At 51.4% G+C, this 23,684-nt stretch overlaps 1 protein-coding gene across 7 annotated transcripts; it reads left to right on the top strand.

The window, feature by feature from the left end:
- Nucleotides 1-1,174: 1,174 nt before the first annotated feature.
- Nucleotides 1,175-23,532, top strand: LOC142058901 (ADAMTS-like protein 2). 7 transcript variants are annotated; one of them, XM_075096905.1, is made up of 18 exons: nt 1,175-1,319; nt 8,246-8,388; nt 10,597-10,672; nt 11,179-11,281; nt 12,259-12,404; nt 13,130-13,253; nt 14,528-14,608; nt 15,050-15,225; nt 15,514-15,940; nt 16,563-16,983; nt 17,821-17,927; nt 18,114-18,243; nt 18,600-18,813; nt 19,441-19,596; nt 19,986-20,156; nt 21,877-22,053; nt 22,726-22,870; nt 22,994-23,532. In XM_075096905.1, exons 1-18 carry the CDS (start codon nt 1,311-1,313, stop codon nt 23,110-23,112), a joined length of 2,925 nt encoding a protein of 974 aa, XP_074953006.1. In that variant the 5' UTR covers nt 1,175-1,310; the 3' UTR covers nt 23,113-23,532. The 7 variants fall into 7 exon arrangements, with proteins under 7 accessions (XP_074953006.1, XP_074953007.1, XP_074953008.1 ...); XM_075096906.1 differs by having other exon boundaries at nt 1,176-1,319; nt 8,251-8,388; XM_075096903.1 differs by lacking the exon at nt 1,175-1,319 and adding an exon at nt 1,655-1,960 and having other exon boundaries at nt 8,251-8,388; nt 18,117-18,243.
- Nucleotides 23,533-23,684: the final 152 nt, after the last annotated feature.

Below are 23,684 nucleotides of genomic sequence, written 5' to 3'. Positions count from 1 at the left end.
CTCCCGTAGCTCCTCTCTGCACTGAGTGGCACTCAACAGCCTGCTTCTGCCTCCCAGCGTTCCTGCTCAGATGCTGGTTTTGAGGGGGTCTGAAGAAGATCAGGCACACTGAAACTGGTGTGAGACCCACACTGCTACCCACTCCCTCACTCAAATGGAGCCAGCCCCCCTTTTTTTCATACACACAGCCTCTCCCCCACCTTTGTGCCTCTCTGCAGCTTTGCTTATCTGCAGGGCAGGAGCTGGCTCCAGAGGAACATTACACAGGGCTGCAGCGGGGCAGGAAATCCCAGAAGCTTTTTTTCGCCCCTGCTTTTGTAGAAGGCAGCTCATGGCACAACCATGCTGTCAGCGCTCCTCCTCATGCTCATTTTCTCTGGATGGGTCAGAAGCAGGTCGCCCCCTCCTCCCCTCACTCCCTGTCTTCTAGCAAATCGCTTTGATCAGGAGTCCCCAGTCGCTCCCCCTGCTGACACCCCTCCATCATTCCTCTCCCTTGGTGGGGGAGAGGCAGAGGACTCCGATCCCTTCCCACACTAATGACAGCACATCTGGCAGGCAGAAACCACTGATCCCCAGACGCCCGCCCCAGGCGGGAGACACCTGATGCCATTTTTGCACAGCCTCTGTCCACAGCTTACAGCAGCCGGCTCCCAGGAGGGCCGAGGTGTGCTGGCACAGAGACACAGCGTCTTGCCGAAAGCTTCCTTCTGATCGCAAGCACAGCAAGGGGGGATCCAGAAAGGAGGGGGGAAGGTATCAGCAGGCAAATTCATTCCTCTTAGGTTGTGCAGTTGACTACCTCAGGGTGCCAGCCTGAAAGCAGATCCGAAGATGAAGATGGACAGATTTCTTTAGCCTGGAAGGTCTCAGAGAACTTGTGGGGGCTTCTGAGGTGCCATTGCATCTCCTGAGAAGGCCTCAAGCAGCGAGCAGAGTGCTGTGAGTAGGTTCAAGCGGTGCGACTTTGGAGTGCGCTTTTGTGCAGTTACTGCATAAAGACGGGACACAAGAACCGAGGTGGTGGAGAACAACTTTCACATGAGACTTAAGCTGGGGTTTGGAATGTGACTTAGACCGTGGCAGAGAACGGGGCCTCCGGGCAACTGTGTCCTCTTAGTAAGGAGCAGGTCATCAGGCTTGCTCACCATGCAGGCACGTTTCAGGTACCACACCAGCAAGAGCAGCTCTCCGTGGGCGATGTCTCCCTCCCACCTGTTCCAGCACAGAGCACACACACTGCCCTCCAGCCCGAGCAGGGCCAAAGGGATGCTCCAAGAACCAGAGCTTGCCCAGAAACGGCAGGAAAGATGAGTCGGGTAGGGAATGGTTTTTGTGCAGGAGGAAATGAAAGGAGGGCTTGGCTTGGGAGCAAGGGCTTTGCGTGGGACAGGGGGTCCCCGGGTGTCCGAGGCCGCGGGTGGCTCGGCAGGGACTGCTTGCTGCCTCAGTCGCTGCCCCGGGACACTGCGAGGGGCGCCGAACCAGCTCCAAAAAGCGGTAAGAGAAATCCACGAAGGGCCGGGCGGTGGGACCGGCCGCAGGCAGGGCGGTGCGAGGGGGCAGAGCTCGGGCTGCAGCTCGCAGGCGAGACGCGGGGCCGAGCCCTGGGGCGGCGGGGCCTGAGGAGCGCCCGGCCCCCCCGCCATCCCACCCCACCCCACCCCACCCCATCCCATCCCATCCCATCCCCATCCCCCGCCGAGCGGCCGCGCCGCGGGTCGCCGCCCGCTACCCGGCAGGTTGTAAAGTCATTAACTCCCTCAGCCATGCCGGCCCGCGCTCCGGCAGCGGTTGCTCCCGCTACCACCGCTGGTGGGCCGCCTCGCCGCCTCGGCTGCAGCAGCGGCGGCAGCAGGAGCAACAGCAGCAGCAGCGCGGCATGGCCGCCGCTCCCCGCCTCCGCCTCCTCCTCCTCCTCCTCCTCAGCGTGGCCGCCGCCGCCCCCCTCGGCGCTAAGGTAAGCGGCGGCGGGTGGGCCCGCGGCGGCGGAGCCTCCCCTCACTCCCTCCTTCCTTCCTTCCTTCCCTCCCTCCCCTCAGGGAGCAGCGGCGGGGCCGGGGCCAGGAGGGGCGCTCCGGGGCCGGCCGCGGTCGCCGTCGCGGTCCTGGTCGCCCCGGGCCTGGGGCAGGGAGAGGGCGGCCCGGCCCGTGCGGGGGAGCGGGAGGGCTTCTAGTTCCTGCAGGGGATAGCCTGGGCTTGGGGGGTCCCCCCCGCCGCTCTCCCTCAGTCTGGAGGTGCGTGAGAAGGGGGGTTTGTCGCGCCTTTCCCCAGATTCACCCCGAGGAGCCGACGGTTTGCCCGCTCCCTGGCGGCCTGGCACTAACAAAAGGCCGGCGGGGGGCGAGGGCGCCTGAGGAGGCTTCCCAGCATCACCAGAGGGACCGTGTGGGAGCAGGGCCTTTCCCAGGCTGGGGCTTTGCCCGGGGCTGCCCCCCGCGTTCATCCCTGGCAGAGGGTTGGCTCCAGTTTTGGGCTGAAAACAGATTTTGCTCTTCCCTCTCCCTCCCACCACCCCAGGCATGGGTTTAGGCGGCTGCTTTCTCTGCTAACAGTGGGGTGCATGTCTGGGCATCGGAGCCCCATGCTCCCCTCACCTCTGCTCTCCTCCACAAAACCTCCTCAGCCTGGCCTTCCTCATGGCACTTGTTTCACAGCAGCGACAAAACCTCTCTGCCAGTCCCCCTTCTCCTTCCCAAGGCCCAGCCTGGAAAAATTGCCCTGTTATTGTGCAGGAGAGGCAGAGATTCCAGCTTTGCAGGGCGCCTGCTGTGCCCCTGCCTTCACGGGTCACTGCATGCATTGTGGCTCAGCACTCCCGTTTCCCTGAGGGGAACCTGGCCAGATTTCATTGCTGCTAAACGGATTCTGTTCTGCTAAAGGAAGAGGGTTTGGGGTTGTGTTTCCCACTCCCTCACCCCAGACTCCATGGCTGGTGTGAAGCAATCTTACATGAGCATTAAATGCAGAGAAGACCAGACACCGCAGCTTTGCTGCGGACAACCCAGGTTTGAGGAGCAGCAGTGTCTCCTGTTCTGGGGTTGTCATAGTTTTAAAGCTCACGTGTCTCATTTCCACTTTGTTTTTACCTTCATACACATCCACAGCGGATGGGTATGGAATAGGCAGCCTGTTCTGTTTACCCCTTAACTGTAGGACTAAATCAGAGAGAAGTTTCAGGGAGAGCAAGCCAGGTCAAGTTAAACAGATGTGAAGTCCTTCATTTAGGACTGACCTGGATGGACTCCTCCATCAACATATGTACACAAGCCTTGGTTACTCATGGTTTTCCCTGCCCCCAGCAGCTGAGTTTGTATAGCGCCTAAGACGAGGACATCTGGGGCTGGGAAGAGAGCTGCTCAGCCCTTCGCAGGACAAATGCGCACCAGTACTCTTGCCATCTCTGCCCTGAGCACTCCCTTACTCCAGGAGATCCCTGCAGAGCACTCTGCTGAAGGAGTGCGTGGTGCGATATGGCCTGGCAGACACGGTGGCTAGTATTGATTGGTATCTCTGGTGCAAGACAGCACACGGATGGTCATTAGGGGATTAACCTGCCATTCCTCTTGCTATCCTGTTTTCTATATACAACATGATTATACAAAGAGTGTCATAGAAAGCCTCAATCCATAGACATGGTAAGCAAATTCTACCTGGGGCTAGCTGCATTTAATGCCTGATAATAGAGATGCCTCTCACACACACTGCCTGTTACTCCCTTCTTCCCCTTCATGGATTTCCATCCTTTCTACTGTTTTGCCCCAGAATAAGTGCATTATCCCACTTGAAGGGAGTGACCTAACTGACCTGGATTGAGTATTTAGTAACGATGTACGGCGCTTGCCTGTGGACTTTCTGTCATGGCAGGATTACGAATAGTACTTGGTAGTTCTCTGCTGGCTTCTGTTCACTGGTTTTCTAATTTGCTTCTCATCTGTTCCTCATTATATGTCCAGATTTCTGTTACTTGTCTGCCACAATATCACATCTTTAGCAAGGTACCATTTTTCCCCAGATTAGCGTTCTTCCTGATCCCTTAAAAATCAGTTCTACATTGCTCCTTTTACCTCAGGATTCCTTCCCCTCATCGAAAACTGCTTCTCAAATTTCTTTTTTCAACTTTTCTAAGGAAGACAGGGTCTTGCATCTGCTTCCAACAGTGAATCTCTCATACAAACTACCCAAATAAGATAAAACGATGACATGATGAGAAATAGCTTTGCACAAACACCAGTTCTTTTGTAAAACATCGGGGCGTAATTGCAAATGCTATTGTTTTTTTTCACGGCTGTGGTAGAGTCTGTCACCACAGCTTGAGTCAGAGAATGACACCGGGAGCCCAAACCAGGGGAGCTAAGCATGGTCATTCATTTCCAGATAATAATCTGATGTCTTTTCCAAGCATTAAGACATCTGAAGGTACTTAGTATTTCAGTAAGTAGAGTGGTTTGCTGTAGAGACAAGCCCTTAAGTAAAGGGATCGTGGAAGTTTTTCATAGAGGACATGCAGTTAATGGCCTCAGAGAAGGTCTGTGAAGAATTTGTTTCATTTTCAGCTGCTGTTTCTAGTATCTTATAAGCTCAGGCAGGGTTGAGCAGAACAGTTTACAACAGCTACTGTGCCCTTCAGTGCTGGGCCAGCCCTTGGGACATGCCAGGCTGCAATGGAGAGCCTTCCCCGCCCAAGCTTCTCTATTAAGAGAACTAAACAGGCATGCTTGTGGTCTTCCCAGACAGCTTTTTTACAGGACCCCAGGCTCTAATGAATCTCAAGATTAGGCACAACAATAAGCAACACAAGAGAATAGGCCACTGACACGGTAATTGCAGTTATTCCCGGATTTCTGGGAAACCCAGCATAGCTCAGAGCTGATCCAGAGCATGACAGAAAGTCAGCAGAGAATTTTATCCCTTTCAGCTCTTCAGAAAGACCGCCTGGAAATCCGATAGGATGTCAGTCCAGGCCCACACGTCTTTCAGGGCTGAAGCATTTTGTTCATGGCAGCTTTTGTTTGGCAGGAGGAAGAGGGGAAGCAGCTGCTGGGTCTCTGGTTAGACAGAAAAAGCTTTTCAATGATGCTGGCTTAGAGACTGATGTTTCTGGCATTGATATTGGCAATTCTAGAGGCAGATATTTTATCCCTTGCAGGTTGGGGTTCAAAGCTCTGGTCCCCTCAACAAGGGGATGGGAGGGCAACCCTCACCTGCTCAGTTGCACAGCCTCCAGCATAGGTGCAGAGACACAGAAATAACTTGGTTAGCCTCAGAGAGGAAGAACTGCAGCTGTATAATCACCGGGTGCCAAGCCACAAATGCCTCAGGGAAAATTCTTGCGGAGAGCACCTGACTGAACTGGAATATGGTCTATCTTTTCTATGGATGTAAATTTTCGGCCTTATATTCCCCATCACCTAAGGAATCGTACCTGACCCTCTTACCTCCTTTAGGCAGAGCCCTCACTGAAGCCCAGCCAGAGGCAGCCTTATAAAGACTGGACCTGTGTGCACCTCCTGGTCCGGTGTTTCTAGCCTACTGTGTTTCTGCAGCAGAGTGCAAGTGAGAGCAGCTACAGCATCTCCCATAATTAGGAGAGTGCAACAGAGTTGTTGTAAAGCCCCTTTGATTTCTCCTTCTGCAAGGAGGAGGTGGGGGGCGGGTGGTTCACTCAGCCGGAAAGTAACTCTTGGGATTTGCTGAGGGACTTGGGAAACTAAAGCTAGGAGCTAATCTAATCTGGAGTCTGTCCCACAGACCTTAATTTATTATCTGGAAGTTTGGAAAAGGCAAGTATCTCTAATTAAAAACAAGAACCATTCGTGTGTCATGATAAATGCAGATTTATTTCTGACAATATAATAAATTCAGCACAGATTGGAACCAGCTGCCCCAGCTCTAAGTACCTGAGGTTTCCCCTCCACATCACCAGGCCTAGGACTCAGATGCAGTCATGCTGTAAGTCTCACTGGCCAAGGGGACAGCTCAGCATTGTCCTTGCTTACACAAGGAAAGAAATGCTTCTTGGCAAGGATAGGCAAGGGAGCTTGGTTATGGAAAAACCTGAGAGCCAAATCAATCTACTTAAAAAGTGATTGATTCCTCCAGTGCAGAGAGGAAGCAGAAACAGGGCTTATGGATATAGGGGAACACATTTCATTAAAAATAGTTTCTTTGACTAGCATCCTTCAATAAATCTTCATTTGGGCTCCTGTCATTCCTGAAAGTCATAGTGCAGAGAGGAATCATATTCTAACTGAAAGGCACACAAAGGTAGAGACGCTGATCTTCTTGAAACCTCAACTCTGCCACCACATGCCAAGTCCTGCATCCAGGCAAAACACCCAAAAGCAGTAACCCTGAAAAGGAGCCTGCAGCTCTCTGCCACTCCAAGTCCACAAAGTCTTTTTCGTATCCAGGGATAGGTCAGTAGAACAGGCTATTTCACTTCTCTTCGCCTGTTTCCGTTCTGCCCCGTCTCACCTATTTGGATTGTAAGATCTCTGGAGGAAGACTACCTTGCAGGTTACAGCAACACAGAATTTTATTGCCACCAGGGGAAAAGCTATATAAATATTGCAGCTTTTGGTCCACATACCTTCCTTCCAGGCAGTCCATGCACCCCATGTAACTACTCTGTGAAGTGGTAAGACACCAACTTTGATTATTACCCCAGCTATGGGAGAATCTGCATTGTGCTGAGCTCTCCACACAGACACCAGGTAAATCATTGGCATTCTCCTTCCCGACAGTTGAGAAGAACTTTTCCTCCACAGGCCTTGAGATGCTTATCACAGAGAAGCAGAGAAGGGGTCAGGGAAAGATTTTAGCTGAAAATACCTTACAGTAAGAGACTTTTGGTTTCTTTCCTTTGTAAATGTGGAAGCTACAGTCACCATTTCAATTTACAGCCTGATAATATACAGTCAGACCAAAGTTCTCATAGGAAATAGGCTGAGATGATAATTTGGAAGAAGAGAAGGTATTTTTGAAAACAAGTCTGTTTCTTTTAAATTTCATTTTTCTCTTGAGCAACTCAGCTGCTGGCCACAGCATCTGGTCCCTGTCAGGCAAGTCAAGTCCAGATAGAACATCTACATACAGCAAAGAGTTTTGTGGTATTGTTTTCGAAGTTGACTATTGTAATCACTAGAGAGTAAAGCATCAGGTAATGGTGCTTTTTGGCAGCAGAGTAGGTTACTTTCAACACGCTCTGGCTGTCACCAAGAAGAGGCACTATTCACATTTCGACCATGCTAAGTTACAACTTTAAAACATTTGCATAAAACCAGCTGCATCTCTTCTGCCCAGAGGATGTTCTGTTGGCAGATGCTGTGGAAATGACAAGTTCTCAGGCAGGAATTACACTACAAGATGAATAACGCTTTGGCTTTATTGCACCATGAAAGAGCATAAAGCCAAGAGGCAGTCAACCAAAATAGTGAACAGAGCATGTTTAGTGATGAGCAAACCCTGCTGACTTTTCTTTCCCATCCATCAATTACGCTTTGTAGGTTGGTTCTTTGCAACAGGACTATCGGCCACTGCCTCAAAGCAGCATGTTTTGCTAATAGTAGCACTGATACAACTTCCCTGAGCACTTACTTTAACATAGCAGACTTAACACACACACACAAATTATTCATTTTCTTCTACTAATACTGAAACACTCTCAGCATTTTCAGCTGGATAAATCCTTTCCAGTCCCTGTCTTGTGTTAAACTCATTGCTGCATGTAACACTACTCACAGCTGTATTTCAGTAAACAGCAAATTAATTCCTGCATGGGCTAGTTTGCCAAAGTCCCTGGGAGCTTTCAGGCCATGAGACACTAAACAGGAAAATATTGCAAGAGAAAAAAAAAAACGCAGCTAAAACACAGAATCCCTTGCCTGCTGGGAATTGTGGGGGCACAGCCAACAGCAGCCTGCTGCACTGACCACACTGGGGCCAAAGAAGCTCATGTCACACATGTCCAGCCCAACAGCATTCTCTACATCATGTCATGAGATCTTGGAGGCATCCTCCTTCCCATGCATAGCTCAGTCTTGGAAGGAAATTTGAATTTTGAGATGTGTAAGCCTGCTGTGACCCTGCAGGGGCCTGATCCTGCCACAGTTGTCCCAGTGCTGCCTGTTTAGAAAGCATCCAAGTGACGTTCTCCCTGGGGGAGCTGCCTTTAGAAGGCCCTTTTCTGCACAGGGTGGTGAGGATCCAGGTTCTCCAGCTAACCGTACTCTGTTTCTGTCAGGACAGTAGTGAGGCAGCAGATGGAGCTGGCCCCTGGGATGAAGAAGTCACCAAGTGGTGGGGAGAGTGGAGCTCCTGGTCCACCTGCTCCCGGTCCTGCGGGGGAGGTGTGATGTCCCGCGAGAGGCACTGCTTGCGACAGAGGTAAGTCATGTCCCAGCCTGCACCCTTGGCTGGGCCTCAAGCACCAGAAGGGAAACGGGGTGCCCCTGACCTGCGTTTTTGGGCCAAACCTCCTGGGTTTGCACAGTCGTCCATTCTCTTTTCTGCAGCCTCTCAGAAAGGAAGGCGGCTGTTGCCTGTGGGGTAGGTGGTGAACAGGCAGTGGTGGGGAGGGCTGACAAGGGAGAAGCATGCTGCATTGGGCAGGCAACAGGTCCTCTAAACATGTCACTCACTCAGCCTGGCTCATCCTATGGGGAGCAAGAGCTTGGTCCTCTCTTGGGGTCTGTGAAAGAGTTGAAGATGATAGGGTTGTGGGCTGGAGGAGACTAGCTCTATTCCTCTTTTCTTTCACAAACCCTCGCTTACTGTGGCTGCTTTGACACACCTAACCCTGATTTGTAGCCAGTTCCTGTGCTAAGGCTGTGGGTACATATTCCCAGACACCTTCTGGGGACTTGATTTACTCCTGGCAGCAGCCAGCTCAGCCATGTCTCAGCAATTTCCCTTCTTTATTCCCTGCAGAGCTTGCAAGTCTTTTTCCCTTCTGTCATTTATCTGGCTGTCACCTGACAGCATCTCCATTTGTCCCCTACAGCCACATTTGTCCTCTACAGCTGCTACAGTCCTGGTATTGGTTGGACAGGGTTTGTGGGAGTGGGGAGAGGTGGGGAACTGCAGCTGCCTGAACTCCTGCTGCCCCCTCCGGGTCACCTTGCCACCAAGCCCTCCTCCTCCTCGGGCACCTCACTAGCCTGCTACTCTAGGCTCCTGAGATGTTAATGAGAGCTGGCATCCTGCAGCACGGCAAGCCCACAGGGGCTGCCCACTCCACACTCGGCTCCTTTCCCTTCTGCGTGAATGCACTACTGAGTGGAGGAAGTGCAGACTAGGGCCCCCACCTGCTCTCACTCCTGCAGCAGAAAACTTTTATGTGGGCTGGTTGGCAGCACGACGAGGGTCCAGAAGTGCTGCAGTACCTTCCATCTGGACATGGCTTTCCCACTAACCTGGCTTGCCAATGCCTCTGCTGCTGCTCCTCCTCCCCAGCACACTGTGGCTATCATGGGAGAGCAGTGAGAAACAGGACAGGAGGGAGCCTGGGCTGCCCTACACTCCTGCTCAGCCAGAGGAGCCCTTTTGCCCTTTGCCTGCTGCCAGAAGAGAGATTTTTATCTCTATTTGGCATGTGCTCCATGTTTGACTCCACAGCTGGGGAAGGGGAGGGCTTTGCTGTGGCATTTTACTCCAGGGTTCAAGTCTGAATTAAAAAAAAAGAAAGCCCAACATAAAACCCAGCCAAAAGGTTTCTGCAACTTTAAGGAGAACAGCTTAAGTGTGAGCCAAGTATGCCCACAGTACAATTTCTGCCTGAGTCTGCAGGCAGCCTCTGCTTCAGCTGGAAGGAATGGCAGTTTTCAAGCCTTTTGGTACAAATTTAGGCTTTGCCTACTTCATGAAAAGCATTGCTCTGCAGTACCTGTAGCCAGTCCAGCCTGAATATGCCTACAGGGCTCTTCATTACACAGTGCATCTTATGTTCCCAATGCTGTTAACGCATTGTCTGCTGCTGTTCTTTACGCAGACCACATTGCCTTAATCTGCAGCCTCAGCCATTCTCCCTGTGTCTTCCCAGCTTTCAAGATGAGTCAAGGACTCCAGTATCCCCTGGATAACTCCTGCTGGCCAGAGCTAAAGCATTGTGTTGAAAAATTCCCATGGCTTTGGTCCATCATCTGCACCAAGCCTTTCTTGGCAATCTTTTAAGGTGACCAGTCCCCATGAGAGGTGCCATCTCCCTGCCTGCTGCACAGTGAATCCTGAAATTGACTCCCCTGGTTACAGCAAATCCTGGGAGCCTCCATGGGAGCGATGGTTCATCAGGGTCTATGGTCCTTTTGTCACATCAACCCTTTTGGAGCTCAGAGGTGGAGGGACATAGTGGTGGTGATACTGCAGTTGCTCCCCATCTGCTCAACCTGCCCCAAAACAAGAGTAGTTTAAAATCACAGTCCGCCTAAAAGCACTGAAAATGTGTTTCAGAGATGTTGCCTAGTCTAGATCCAGAAAGCTTTGCTCCAATAAAACGCCTGCCTTGTTTCTTCCTATTAAGTCCGGCCTGACTTCTCTGTCATCCTCAATACCTTAGTACTTCACAGACCTCCAGCTCATTTTCTTTCTGCTTTACAGGCTCCAGATGCCCCAGGGAACAAACAGCACCATGTGTCTTGGTGAAGCCAAGCACTACCAACTGTGCCAGCAGCAGGTGAAAACCACTTCAAGTACCCACTGGTCCTTACTGGGGGATGTGGGCCTTAGGGGGTCACATCTGGAGCTGCAAGAGCACCAGCACTCAGGGTGTGACTGGTCTGTCAGAGGAGTGCAGACAAGGGGTATGATCCACTCCTGGGGTGGCTGATGGTGTGCCTTTGAAGAGGTGGGACATGGGCTCTACTCTCTGGGACTGAGAGGTGGGGGAAGAGGATATAAAAACATACTTGCTGTGGGTTGGAGGGAGGGACAAAGTTTTTCCAGTATGCTTTTCCCTTCACTGGAAGTAATTTTTGCAGGACTGTTAAATACTGTCTGAGGGGCCCTTGGCTATGGAGGTCTGGCCTTTCTGCCTGTATTATGGCACCTCAAAGTCCATCACTGATTCCTTCCAGGGTGGACAGGGCATTTTCATCCTCCAAGGATGCATCAAGGACAAGCAGGTGTCACAACCACGGCTGTGATGTAGGGAGCTTTTGATCACATTTATTCCCTCCATAGCCCTGCCCATCCAACACAGCAAGCTTCAAACAGCAGCAATGCTCCAGTTTCAATGCCAAAGCCTTTGGGAAGCGCTACTACCACTGGATGCCCCTCTATCCAGGTGGGTTTTCACAGCTTCACACAGAAGATCAGGGTGGGAAAACACCCACAGATTCTCCTCAGACACAGGAGAAGGGGAAGGTCCCAGGGGACAAGGGATGGATGTTCCTGGCTGGTCTGGAAGTGCTTCCCTATGCTCCCTGCTTCGGAGGAATCGTTCCCTGTCTCTTCACAGAACTGCTTCACCCAGCCAGGCCTCCTCTCTCACCACACTGCTCCTGTTTTGGATCCTACATCAGCAAGCACTGGTGGGCAGACAGGACACAGGCTTTTCTGAGTTGTCTTGGCTAACCAGCAGTCATCTTGGCAGAGTGGGTGTTCACGCTCTTTGTGCCTTCTACCATTTTTGGCTGCCTCTGTCACTCAGTGTGCTTCCCACTGGGTTGGTGGTGGTTTGTTCTGAGCAGGATGCCCATCGGTTTCCTCCACAGGCGAGACAAATTGCTTCACATGGGTTGCTAGGTGGCCCTTGAGGCCCAGATTCAGCTCGCCTGAGATATTACCCTCTTTCTGGACCCACTTGTTTTTCTCTTTCCATTAGCTGTCAAGGGGACATAGAACATCTGCATCTCTAGCTTCAGTTGTGCAGCTGGATGGGGTGTAGCTGGCCAACAGCCCCACACAGTCGGTACTCCTCTTACAGGTCTTGCTCTTGTGTATTTATGTGTGGCCTGGGATCTGGTGATAGAGATTCCCATGTCTGGCACAGGGAACGGCACTGCAAAGGGGAGAGGGTGTGGCAAGGAGGAGGGTTTACCAGCAAGAAGCATTTCTACTAGGCACGGTTCCCAGCTGCAGCCTTATACCATGTCCCCTTTACTACTACAAAACCTGTAGCCTTGGAGCCTCGTCTCAGGCAGCAAGAACATCCAAGGTGATATCAAACCACCAGCTGGGATAAGGGGAAAGTCCCCTTCCTCACTGCCTATCTCTAAGCTCCTTGATCTGTCTGGTGACTCTCTGCCTCTGTCCCTTCAGATGACTACACCATTATCTCCAACAAACCATGTGACCTCCAATGCACCACCCGGAATGGAGAGAGGCAGCTGATGGCCCGAGCACAGGATGGTACCTCCTGCAAGGACAGGACCTATCAAGGGGTCTGCATCAATGGGAAGTGTGAGGTGAGACTCCAGGAGGAAATAGTACAGAAACGGAGAGTGTAAGTGCATGGCTGGACCTCCTAGTCATCACAAGGCCAGGGGTCCCAGCAAGGAATTGCAACTGAGGCCTGGCATGGAGTAATTACCTTCACTCTTGAGTGCCTGTTGGCTAGAGGAGAGCAGAGAATTTCACACAAAGGGAATTATATACATCCACATGTTCCCACGGAGTGACAGCACTTTCTTCCCAGCTGAGAGAAGACTCAAATTGCAGGTTTGTTTACATAGTCATAAAAAAAAAAAAAGTCTTTGATTTGATTTTTCACCTCATACGGCAGGGATGAAGGGTGGCTCTATATAGTGTAACAGGAGTGCCTTTCAAGCTCAGAAAGACCTGCCCATTGATGCAGCATCTCCTGGAGGGTCACGATGTATATCACTACTTCAGGGAGAAGGATTGGCTTAAATACAGAGATAGAAGGAACTGAAACAGCTTACCCAATTCTTACTCCATTCACCTGCACGCACAAGTCCCTGCCCTGGGTTCAGGAGCACAGTGTAGATGGTTACAAGTTACACAGATGAATTTGTGCTCTTGATGTATTCATTCATTATTCCACTCCTAGCTAAGCTATATCCCCACCCAGAACCTCACCAAAAGAACGTGATAGCATTTCCTTGAAAAGTCCCTGACCTGTGTAGAAAAGCTGGCCCCAGGAAACCCTCTTTTCTTTTATTCTTTGCAGCCAGTTGGGTGCGATGGGAGGCTGTACTCACCCCGGACGATGGACAGATGCAGGGTGTGTGGAGGGGACGGCAGCACTTGCCACCGTGTCTCGGGCAGCTTCCGAAAGGCAATCTCACAGATAGGTACTCCCTGCTACCACAGTCCGGAGACTTCACCTGCTACTTCTTACAACCAGCTGGCATGAAGGGTGACTGGCTTGAATGCGAGTAGAGTTTCCTAGCTGCTTGGTAAAAAGAGCTGAAGAGTACCACCCCTGCTTAAATGCCTGTATTTTGCCCTTTTCACTTAATCATCAGAGGAAATTGGCTTGATGTGCTGTATATTAGGCTGGTAAGGTTTCCCTTCACCTCTTTACAATAGGAAGCAGCTGGGGATCTATTTGTTCCTATTGATTTTGGCATCTTGCCCACCTCAGATAATGTGAAGAGATCAATGAACCATCTTTTATTTGTGCTACATGTTCATTTGAAACTTAAACTCCTATGATGAGGGTCACAGCATTTTTTTCAGCCTGCACTTAGTCTCCTGCTTTCCCTAGTGCTGTGGCTGGCACAGCTGAGGGACAGTCCCTCTGAAACTGCGCTGAGAGTCATTCCTTGCAACCTCATGGCCCATTCCTCCACCCACAGGACGAATAGACTGTGGTATGCTTATTAGTAATTAACTAACTGTGGTTTGAGGATGCTTTGGAACATCATTTCACATTGTTGTTTCACTAGTCTGCTTCACTCTCTACAGACACCAGATTAGAAAAGCACTTGTCCCTTTCCAGAACAATGGTGCTCTGGAGCTAACCCCAATGGTGCTAACCCCTCTAGCAGTACAGATACAGTTTTGGCTTCCTCTTCCAGTCCATATAAAATCTTACAGAATAGACAAGACCTGCATTTCTAGCAGGAAGGACAAGCTGCCAAACCATGTAATTTAGGAGCCTTATTTCCTCTCCCTTTAAAGGTCAATTTTTATGCTACTCCTCAGACAAATTCTGTTGAGTCAGGAGCTGAGGAGACCTACGGTCTTTTCCATCCTCTGTTCAGCATCAGCCCTGATTGCTAGTAAGCTTTTTCTTTGCTCTTGCCAGGAAGAGCGTGAGAGCACATTCGTTCACACACCTAAAGCCAGACTGTTTTACTTGTGCAGTTCCTTCCTGAGTCCAAACCCAGCAGTGATCAAACTGAGCCTTAGAGACCTGAAATGGCGATCTGTAGTGGGACTTCAGAGGGGACCGGGGATTAGAGCTCACAGACTGGCACAACATGCATTTATGTCCTTAGCGTCCTGCCCCTGAAGGGCGGCGCTGCCCTCCTACATATACACTTATCCCACGAGCTGCTTTTCCTACTAGACCTTTTTATTCTGTCCTCAGGGTTTCCTCACCCTCTGTTCTGTTCCTCAGGTTATGTGTTCATCACCAAGATCCCTGCTGGGGCCACAGACATCCTCATCATTGAGCGCAGGAAAACGGAAAACATCCTAGGTAAGCAGAGGAACCAGATGGGTATAGAGGTCCCAGTTCAGCTGCCTGTGAGGTGGGAGGAGGGCTCTGTGCACTCCCGCCTGTGCTGTGAGAGAGCTATCTGTGAGCATTTCCTCCAGGGTAGCACGGGGCACTTAATCTCTCCATAAACCAAGGCTACTACATCTCCAGCAGCCAGCGGCAGGAGGGACATTTGGAAATGAAGCTCACTAGGGTCAGTCCCTGCTGTGAAGACATTTGTGCTCTTGCTGGAGAGGGAAATGAAAGGAGCAGGCATTGAATACTGCTGATCTGACCTGTTGTGGAAGATAAACACAGGAGCACCTGCAGGTTTTTTTCTAGTGGGCTTTTCTCAGTCATGAGCGGTTTGCTCTCCTCAGTGCCAGTGCAGCCCTGGTGTTCAGCATGAGTATCACATTTATTGCTTTTCTCTCTCTGAAGCACTCGCAGATGAATCTGGGCATTTCTTCTTCAACGGCAACTCCGCCATTGACAACCCCCAGAACTTCAGGGTAGCTGGCACGATCTTCAAGTACCGGCGGCCCTCAAGCCTCAACTCAGATGGGCTGGAGTATATCATAGCTCACGGGCCCACTAACCAGTCTCTGAATGCCATGGTATGTGAGGAGCTAGCTTTAGGCTTTCCTGTCTTGCCTGTCCCAAAATTGTGAGCCTTCCTCCAACAAAGGGAATATTAATCTGGTTCCCAAGCCATACCTGAGTGTGTAGGTGCCTGAGGAAGCCAGATATTGTCTTGGGGGCGGGGGGGCTGTTCCTCTTGCATTTATGAGGATTCTATCTTTTCTTAACATCCATGACAAAATGGATGTGGATAGAAGAGGTCTCTGGGAAATACATATCCTTAAAATAAAAATGGTTTTGTTTTCTTGCCCTGTTTCCTCCAGTACTATAACTTTAATGGGAAAATGCCACACATAACTTATGACTACACTGTACCACGGACACCACCTCTCCGAACTGCAGCCCCTGCAGTAGACAGGCCTGTCTATCATCACCTATCAGAGACCATCCAGAACCATCCCATTCCAGCCAACTCGAGAGCTGCCCAGGACTTCAATGCCACATGGCTCTCCCTGATGCCAGATGACACCAGTGAACAGCTTCCTCTAAGAGAAGGGCATGAAGATTTAGGCTTTGGTCACCCGCACTTCTTCCAGACCAACTCCACCAGTCAGACTCGGGACTGGGGCTGGGAACAAGGTGAAGAGAAAGAGAAGTATGGCTTCCAGCTAAGACAGGTCTACCATGCAAACACAGCAGGAGAGGCAGAGGAGGAGGAAGCAGCAGCAATTGGTGAAGAAACAGAGTTGGGTTGGTTGCTTTGTTTTTCCTTCTCTCCCATTTTATTCATTGAAAGCAGACATCCTACATTCATTGTCTTTAAATCTAAGGTGGCTTTACCATCAGAGCAGACAGGAGGGAAAGATGATTAATATCAGGGTCGAGACTGTCAGGGAGCAGCGAGGGCCAGTAGCTCCATAAGGGAAGGGTTGCTGGGAGAGGGTGGCCACAACACAGATCAAGCAGTGCCCTGTCAGGCAGGGCATTCCCATGGCATCTGAGCTTGGCAGGCAGGCCAGTGACAGCAATAGATCCTAGCAACCGTCCAGTGATCATCAGGTGAAAGCAAGGTGACAAGTCAAATCTGAGGTCAATCTGGGAAAGCCAAACAATAGTTCCAGGACAAAGTACACCTGCAGCATTGCTCAGGGCAGGTCTGAAGGCCCAGGCCTGAGCTTAAATGGAGTTCCTGAGCAATGGGCAGAGAGTGTGTGTGAGAGGTTGGTCAGGACTATTAAGACCTGTTGGTGCACCCTGGTGGCAATTTATGATTTTGAGGCCAAATATGCAACGGTTTTTGCCTTGTTAGATACCACCTGCTGAAGTAGAAGCCATCCAAGATAATTAAAGGATCCTTGTTTTTTCCTTCCAGCTCTCAGGTTCAATCAGATTTCCATCAGCACAGCTGTACCCTACAGCATGAGGAAATCCGAGCTCTCAGAGAACAGCCACATAGCATCCTCCAGGCTTCATCTCTTCAGGCGTCTGTGTCACCGAGACCCACACAACACTGCCTTCTGTAGGGAGCTGCAGCACCTGGCAGCCAGGCTGGCCCCGAGGAACTCTACAGCAGGACTGTGGACCAAGACAGTTGCCCGGTGGCCACAGGGCCTCCACAAAGCACTGGCCCATAAGAACTCACTGGAGGACTTGAAGGTGGAAGCATTTGCTGGGAGTCAGGGGGAAGCAGCCAACTACAGCATGACGGCATCTCTGGAGAACCCCCTGCTAGGTGCCAGCCCAACCGTGGACATCAGCCAGGCAGAGCCTCTGCAAGCCCCTGGCACTGAAAGGTGGCACTTAATTTCCTGGGCAAAACAGGAGCGTGATTAGCTGGGGAGGGAGGGTCAAGCCAATCCTCTGGTAGTCTCACTGCCGTCCTTGATCTCCACATTCTTGAATGTCCGTCCATGCAGCTGCTGTAGATGCTTGACCAATGGTGTGTTCTCCAAAGACTGATTGCACAACTGGCCTGACCAGAGCTCCCAGAATGTATTGCCTCCCCACCCCTGCCTCAAAGGGATCCATTTAAATGGGTTCTGAAGAACCTGGGGTGCCAACACTAATGTGATTGTAAAGAAGGCCGGGAGTCTATAGCATGTCACATACCTCACATTTACCAGCACATCATACCCCTTCTGTCCCATTCTGGGCACATATGCCTCTGTAACTTCAGTAACCATTTGGCAGGAAAACGAGGGCCAACTTTTAAACGTTTCTGGCAGGCCACATGTGAACTATCCCACCACATTATATGGTAAGGGGGACCTTGCCTGAGCTCCCCTTTTCAACCTAATGTCATACCCCTCAAGGTGATAGCATGAACTGAGGCTGAGGGCACCTGCATGTTTGAAAGAACACGAAATAGACAAGTCTCACAATGAACGATGCCTCCGCTCAGACGATGTTGATCCATGGCTTTTCACAGCCTTGCTAGTTGAATTCAGGAGGTGCATCAAGGCTTTACATGCTCTGTTCATCAGTGGTCCATCTTGCCCGAGGTGGGGGAGACTGAGAACGGAAACACGGGGTTTCTTCCCATCTTCAGAGACAGTGAGGAGGAAATTCACTATATTTTATGTTTGCAGCAATTTTTCATTTTGAGCTCACACCACCTCCTTTTTCCACAGCAATGAGTTTGTTGTGAGCCCCGTGGGCCATGACGACATTAGCTTGGCTGACATGTATCGGTGGAAAGTCTCAGCTTATGCCCCCTGCAGCTCCACGTGCACTTCAGGTAGGTTTGGCATCAGGTGACTTTTCATCTGAGGTCCTTTTTAGCTGTTGATGGAGAGAATACTGATATTTTTTTAAATGGCAGGTAGAGTTTCAGATGCAGTGAGCACTCCAGTAATATAATCATGGTGGGAGTAGGCTTTTAGATCTGATCGAGCCTGACCAAGAGAGGGTCTTGATTGCCCAGCAGGTATCAGCACCTCCTATGCGATGTGTGTCCGGTACGATGGAGTGGAAGTGGATGAAGCATACTGTGATGCCCTAACCCGACCAGAACCTACTCACGAATTTTGCACAGGGAGAGATTGCCAGCCTAGGTGAGTGGAAATTACATCACCTGTCCATGAGGACAACATATCTTTGTAAGGATCATTTTCTGCTGAAAGTATACAGCCATTTCCGGGCTGGAGGATACACTTCAACAGCTAAGCCTTTGTATCCCCTTGTAAGCAAAAAGAGGGAAGGAATTTGCTGCCAAAATTGCCGCTAAGGGCAAAGTTGGCTTTCAAGGCCAGCATCGCTTTAACACAGACATACATGACGAGCAGATTCATAGTGGCAGCTACTGGGTGAGGGAATCCCAGGCATGCAGGCACTTGCCAGCCACCCCTTGTCGCTTGTCCCCCTTACCTGGGTTTTCCTTTGTGCTTTCTCCTGGGGACTGCCCATGGAGGTGGGAGACCAGCCGGTGGAGCGAATGCTCCAGAACCTGTGGTGAGGGCTATCAGTACCGCACTGTGCGCTGCTGGAAGATGCTGGCTCCAGGCTTTGACAGCTCCGTTTATGATGACCTCTGTGAGTCAGCTGGGCTGGCCAGGCCCATGGAGAGGAAAGCCTGCAAGAACAAAGCCTGTGGGCCCCAGTGGGAGCTCTCCGAGTGGTCCGAGGTAGGCAGCAGGGGAGCTTTGCTCCCAGAGGTAAGCAGGCGGGGCTGGGCTGGGGCCTGGAGGAAGGTGGCTGGCAGATGTTGGGTGCTGAGGAAGCCCCTCACCAGCTGCATCCTGGGGAGCCAAGGACTGCCTTTACCCACTGCTCTGCTGTTCTGGCGCTGCCCAGTGAACAAAGACCATTGCAAAAGATTTTTTCTAAGGTCACTTCTCAAGGAGGACATTGAACAAATGAAGGCAAGCACCTGTCAGCAAGAGGCTTTGCCTCCTTCTTTCCAGGGATTTAACTAAGGGGAGATGGCAAACAGCATGGAGACATAGAGGAGCTAAAACCCTTTGACTGATTTCCCACAGTCTGCTTGGGACTGGGACAGTGGAGCTGCCCAGTGACTTTGCATAGCAGTCCAGGCCTCAGCATCCTGGAGCATTGGAGCTCTAGGACCCAAAGTAATCAAGCAGCAGAGACAGAGATAGACCCACCTTTTTCTGTCCCTGCTGGGGCCCTTACCCTCTCCCCTAGTGCAGCAGGAGGAAAATGGGAGAAGGCATAGCTGCCTCCCTCACCTCTGCTTGCCCCCTTGTTCTCTGCTTCTGAGCCCTGGGGCTGACTCTGTATGGCTATTGCAGTGCTTGGCCCGGTGTGGCATGCAGGGAATGATGAAGCGGGAGGTGCGCTGCTCAGTGGAAGCAGCCCTCTGCGATGAGTCCCGGAAGCCCAGCAGTGAGAAAGTGTGCACAGGCCCACCCTGCGACCGCCGCTGGACTGCTTCGGATTGGGGCCCGGTGAGTCCAGAGGGTCTGTTTCTCCTTGAACCCGATGCTGGGGGTGCAGGGTTGGTGGGAGGGAGCAGGTGGGCAGTCATGCTCCTGCTCTCTTTTGGCTTTCTTCTGGCAGAGGTTAAACTAAAGAAACTAGAATAATCTCTATTGTTGCCTCTCCATGCTGTAAATTTTCACCAGCTGTGATGTGAGCTCTGTTCAATAACCTGGCAAGCTCACAACACCTGTAGAATAGAAGCCCCTGACCAGATGTACCTCTAAAGACCCTTGGGATCCAGTGCCACAGTCTCAGTGGCATGTCTAGGCTCAGGTCTCCTGGCACCACCAGCCCTGACCCGACCCCTCCACCTTTCTGCTTTCTAATGTGTCTAAATGCTCTTTATTCCTCCAAGTGCTCAGGTTCGTGTGGTGAGGGACGCATGAGCCGCTTCATCACATGTCGCAACCTGGAGGGCAAAGTGATCTCTGACTCGCAGTGTGACCCAACCACCAAGCCCCTAGCTGTCCATCCATGTGGTGACAAGAACTGCCCCGCACACTGGGTGGAGCAGGAGTGGGACCAGGTAAAGCCAAGCCCAGCCCTGTGTCCTCAGCCCTCCTTCCCATCCCATATCGCACAGGAGATGGTGGGAACCTGGCTCCCTTGGTGGAGCAAGGTTGTGTGGTGCAACCTCCCACCGAAGAGCTGTACCCTCATGCTTGCTGCTTCCAGAGAGAGGGAAGGGAAATAAATACCCCGGCTTGTCCCCTACCTTACCTTAAAGACCATCCCAAAGTTCGTGGCATTTGCTGCCTTCCCAGGGACCTCCTTTGGAGGGCAGCAATGTCCTAATGAAACTGCCCTTTTCCGCCTCTGGCTTCCAGCCGGCAGTTGCAGACACCTCAGCAGAGCTCTTTGTCCAGAATCTGCACTCAGCCCCCCAGGATTTTGGTCCCACCACTAAAGAGGAAGCCCCCAAAAAACCAGCTCTGACAAGTAATAGCCAGAAGTAAACCTGAACCCGATCCCTGCTCTGGAAGTCACATCCAGGCCATGACAGTGTACTTGTTTCAGGACTTACAGTCCAGTGAACGTGGTCCAGGTGCCCTGTTCTACCAAGCAATCAGTCTCTCCCAGTCTACTTACACCCCTCTGTTACTCAAGGCCTAGGGACTCTGGGCTTCCTGTTACAAGCTGGTCCAAATCTCAGAGCACCTGGAAGGAACACATTGAATCAGCTGTGGGGTTTGGGCTTTGTCTTCATCTTCAACAAAACAGGGATTCATTAAAAAAGCACAAAGGAAGAAGATTTCTAGGAAACCAGAGAAGCAGCCAAGCCCTCTCCCCTCCAACCATAGCTAAACGTCTGTTCTCATTTTGCTATCTTTTATAGCTGTTGACTACATTCCGCCAAGTCTCCCTCCAGCACTGGTAATGAGCATGAACTGGTTAAACCTAGGGACCTATGGCAGTCCCATAACCCTGTCCTGCTCTGGCATATGGTGTAGGTCACAAACAATTCTGCAGTGCAGTTTTTCAGCTGTGTCCAGGTTATTAAACTCACCTGAACTCAGAGAGACCAGCTAAGCTTCCCACCTTTGCCTGTGCCAGCTTCTTTGCCTTTGCTATGTTCTGTTGGCTGATCAGCTCTGAGTTCACAGGGTGGCTAAGGGCAGATGCAAGCCAGCTGTGCTGGCTCTGCTGTGGTGAAGAAGGGCACAAAGCAGTGAAATCTCAAACTGGCAACTGCCTCCATGGGCATCGGGGAGCAGAGCTGAGCTAGAATCAGACCCTGCCTCCTGCTGTTTCTCTTGGTGGTGTCCTGAGAGAGTGAGAGCTCCCAGCTAAGCCTGCATAGCTTTGGGCTCAGCAGTACTTGTCCATGCAAAGCACCTGCAGTGCACCAGTTTGGCCCCACGCAAAGCTTGTCAGTACTCCAAGCTGTAGGTTGCTACACAAATATGCTACATGGTTAGATACACATAAAATAAGACAGAAACAGCCTCCAGTAGTCTTACCTTGGCTGCTCCAGGTCCCTTGTGGTAGCTGCTGTCAAGGCCAGCCAAGGTGAATTTAGCATCCCCTGTGCTGACTAACCACCGATTACCAGCTCCTCTCCTCGCTCCCTAAGAAATTCAGCTCCTTTGCAGACACCCATTGCGCCTGTGACCTGGGCAGCACTGCCTCTGTTAGACTGGTGTTAGCACATGCATTAAAGACCTTGCTTGTGAGCAGATGCCATCTTGATGCTCTGGAGGTGATGAGCATCATTTGTTTCCTGGCTTTTATGTTCTCTTTCCCAGTGTGATGCCAGCTGTGGGCGAGGGATAAAGACCCGTGTTGTCTTGTGTGCGGGCCTGGAGAACGGTGTGTACAGGGAGTACCCTGAGAAGCGCTGTGAGGCCTCTCAGAAACCTGAGGAGCAAGCTGCCTGTTTCAAGAGGCCATGCTCAACGTGGTTCACCACCTCCTGGTCTCAGGTAGGGCTCGGGGTGGTGGGGAAGAGGGAGAGGAGACCTCATAACCCTGGTTGGTGGAGGATGACCTGCACTGAGGACTTCTAGCAGCCTGTTCTGCTAAGGGCTCCGTTAGGTCTGGATGGGACCATGAGCTCTGCTCTTCCGCAGACCAGGCAGCAGGTGGAAGGACTGGCACACAGGAGCTGGGGAAAACCCTGGAGCTTGTGGATTATTGCCTCAAGCAAGAGCACGTGCCACACTGCAGGCAATACAGCTGTGTCTCCTCCTCTGCCAGGAGGCAACATTCTGTCTTTCCCTGCTTTCCCTTGGTTTTAAGTGGTAAGCATTTAGGGAATGGGAGGACAGGGGAAGCTGGGCCTGGCTCGCAGCAGCCATTTCTTCCATCTTCTATCACAGCATCAACACTCAAAGCAAAAACAATTCTGAGTTGCATTAAAGAGACAAAAGCAAACTCCTCCTTTGCTCTGCCCCAACCCTGGCTCAGGGAGGCTCTCCTCCAGCAACAAAAGGGGAGCATAAGTTTGAGATAAGTATGGGATTTTACCCAAACCGCCTCAAGAATAGTCTCCAAAGCAGGGACCGGGAGGCCTCTCTGGAAGAACGAACTTGGGAACTATAGAAAAATTAAAAAATGCCTCTCACGACCCCTTTCCTCTCTCTTGATCCTGACAGTGCAGCAAGACATGTGGTGCTGGTGTGCGACTGCGAGAGGTGAAGTGTTACCAGGGGGAAGTGCTGGCTCAGGGCTGTGACCCCATGTCCAAACCAGAAGCCAGGCAGACATGCCAACTCCAGCTGTGCCCCACAGAGGCACCAGGTAAGTCTGGCAGGGCAAAGAGGGAGAGGAGCCCTTGGGAGCCCTTTCCTCTGTCCAGCTCTCTGCTGAGGAAGCACATCTATCTCCTTTTTAACCCCTTCTGTGGATGCTTCTGCTCCCCAGAAGAAGACTGTGAAGACAAAGCGACAGCCAACTGCGTGCTGGTGCTGAAGGTGAAGCTGTGCTCTCACTGGTACTACAGGAAGGCTTGCTGCCAGTCCTGTCGGCTCAAGTCACCCTGACTGCTGCCAGCCATACTTCCCTTCCAAGTTCAGGGGCAAGAGCCCCCTTGAGCCAGACTTTACCACTTGAAGCCACCCCATTTGGCTTCGCTGTGGAGCCAGTCCCTGTAGACCAGCCTGCTCAGTGAGGAAGGATTCCTAGGACTTAGTCATCACTGTTCCCTCTCCACCAAGAGGATTTTACACAAGATAAGCCATCAGTTCCTAGAAAGCTACTGAGAAGTGAGTTGGGAAAGCCTGTTCGTGCTGTCGTCATCTCTGAAGAGCTCTAGTAGGAGGTGGCAGGGCGCAGAGGCCAGCCCGCAGCAGGGCACAGCTGACAGCAGCCAGCTCTCTGGTCTGCCCTGCAGGTTGTTCTAATATAAGGGTAATTTCCAAAACACACTGAAAAATTCTGTGTCACAATAAAGAGCTAAACTGTAAAACTATGGTTTTGGGATGCGTGTATCTAGGCCAGAGGCAGGGAGGAAGAAGGACACAAGAGGAGGGAAACTAGGAGCAGGAAGGGTGAGGAAGAAAAGTCCTTGCGCCAGTGCAGCTTCCAGGCAGCACCGGACAAACCCTGTTTGGTG

The sequence above is a fragment of the Phalacrocorax aristotelis genome, chromosome 6 (assembly GCF_949628215.1).
Source record: "Phalacrocorax aristotelis chromosome 6, bGulAri2.1, whole genome shotgun sequence".
In the NCBI taxonomy this organism is placed as follows: Eukaryota; Metazoa; Chordata; class Aves; order Suliformes; family Phalacrocoracidae; genus Phalacrocorax; species Phalacrocorax aristotelis.
Note: the sequence above shows the minus strand (reverse complement) of the source record. Positions and strands in the feature narration are given on the sequence as shown.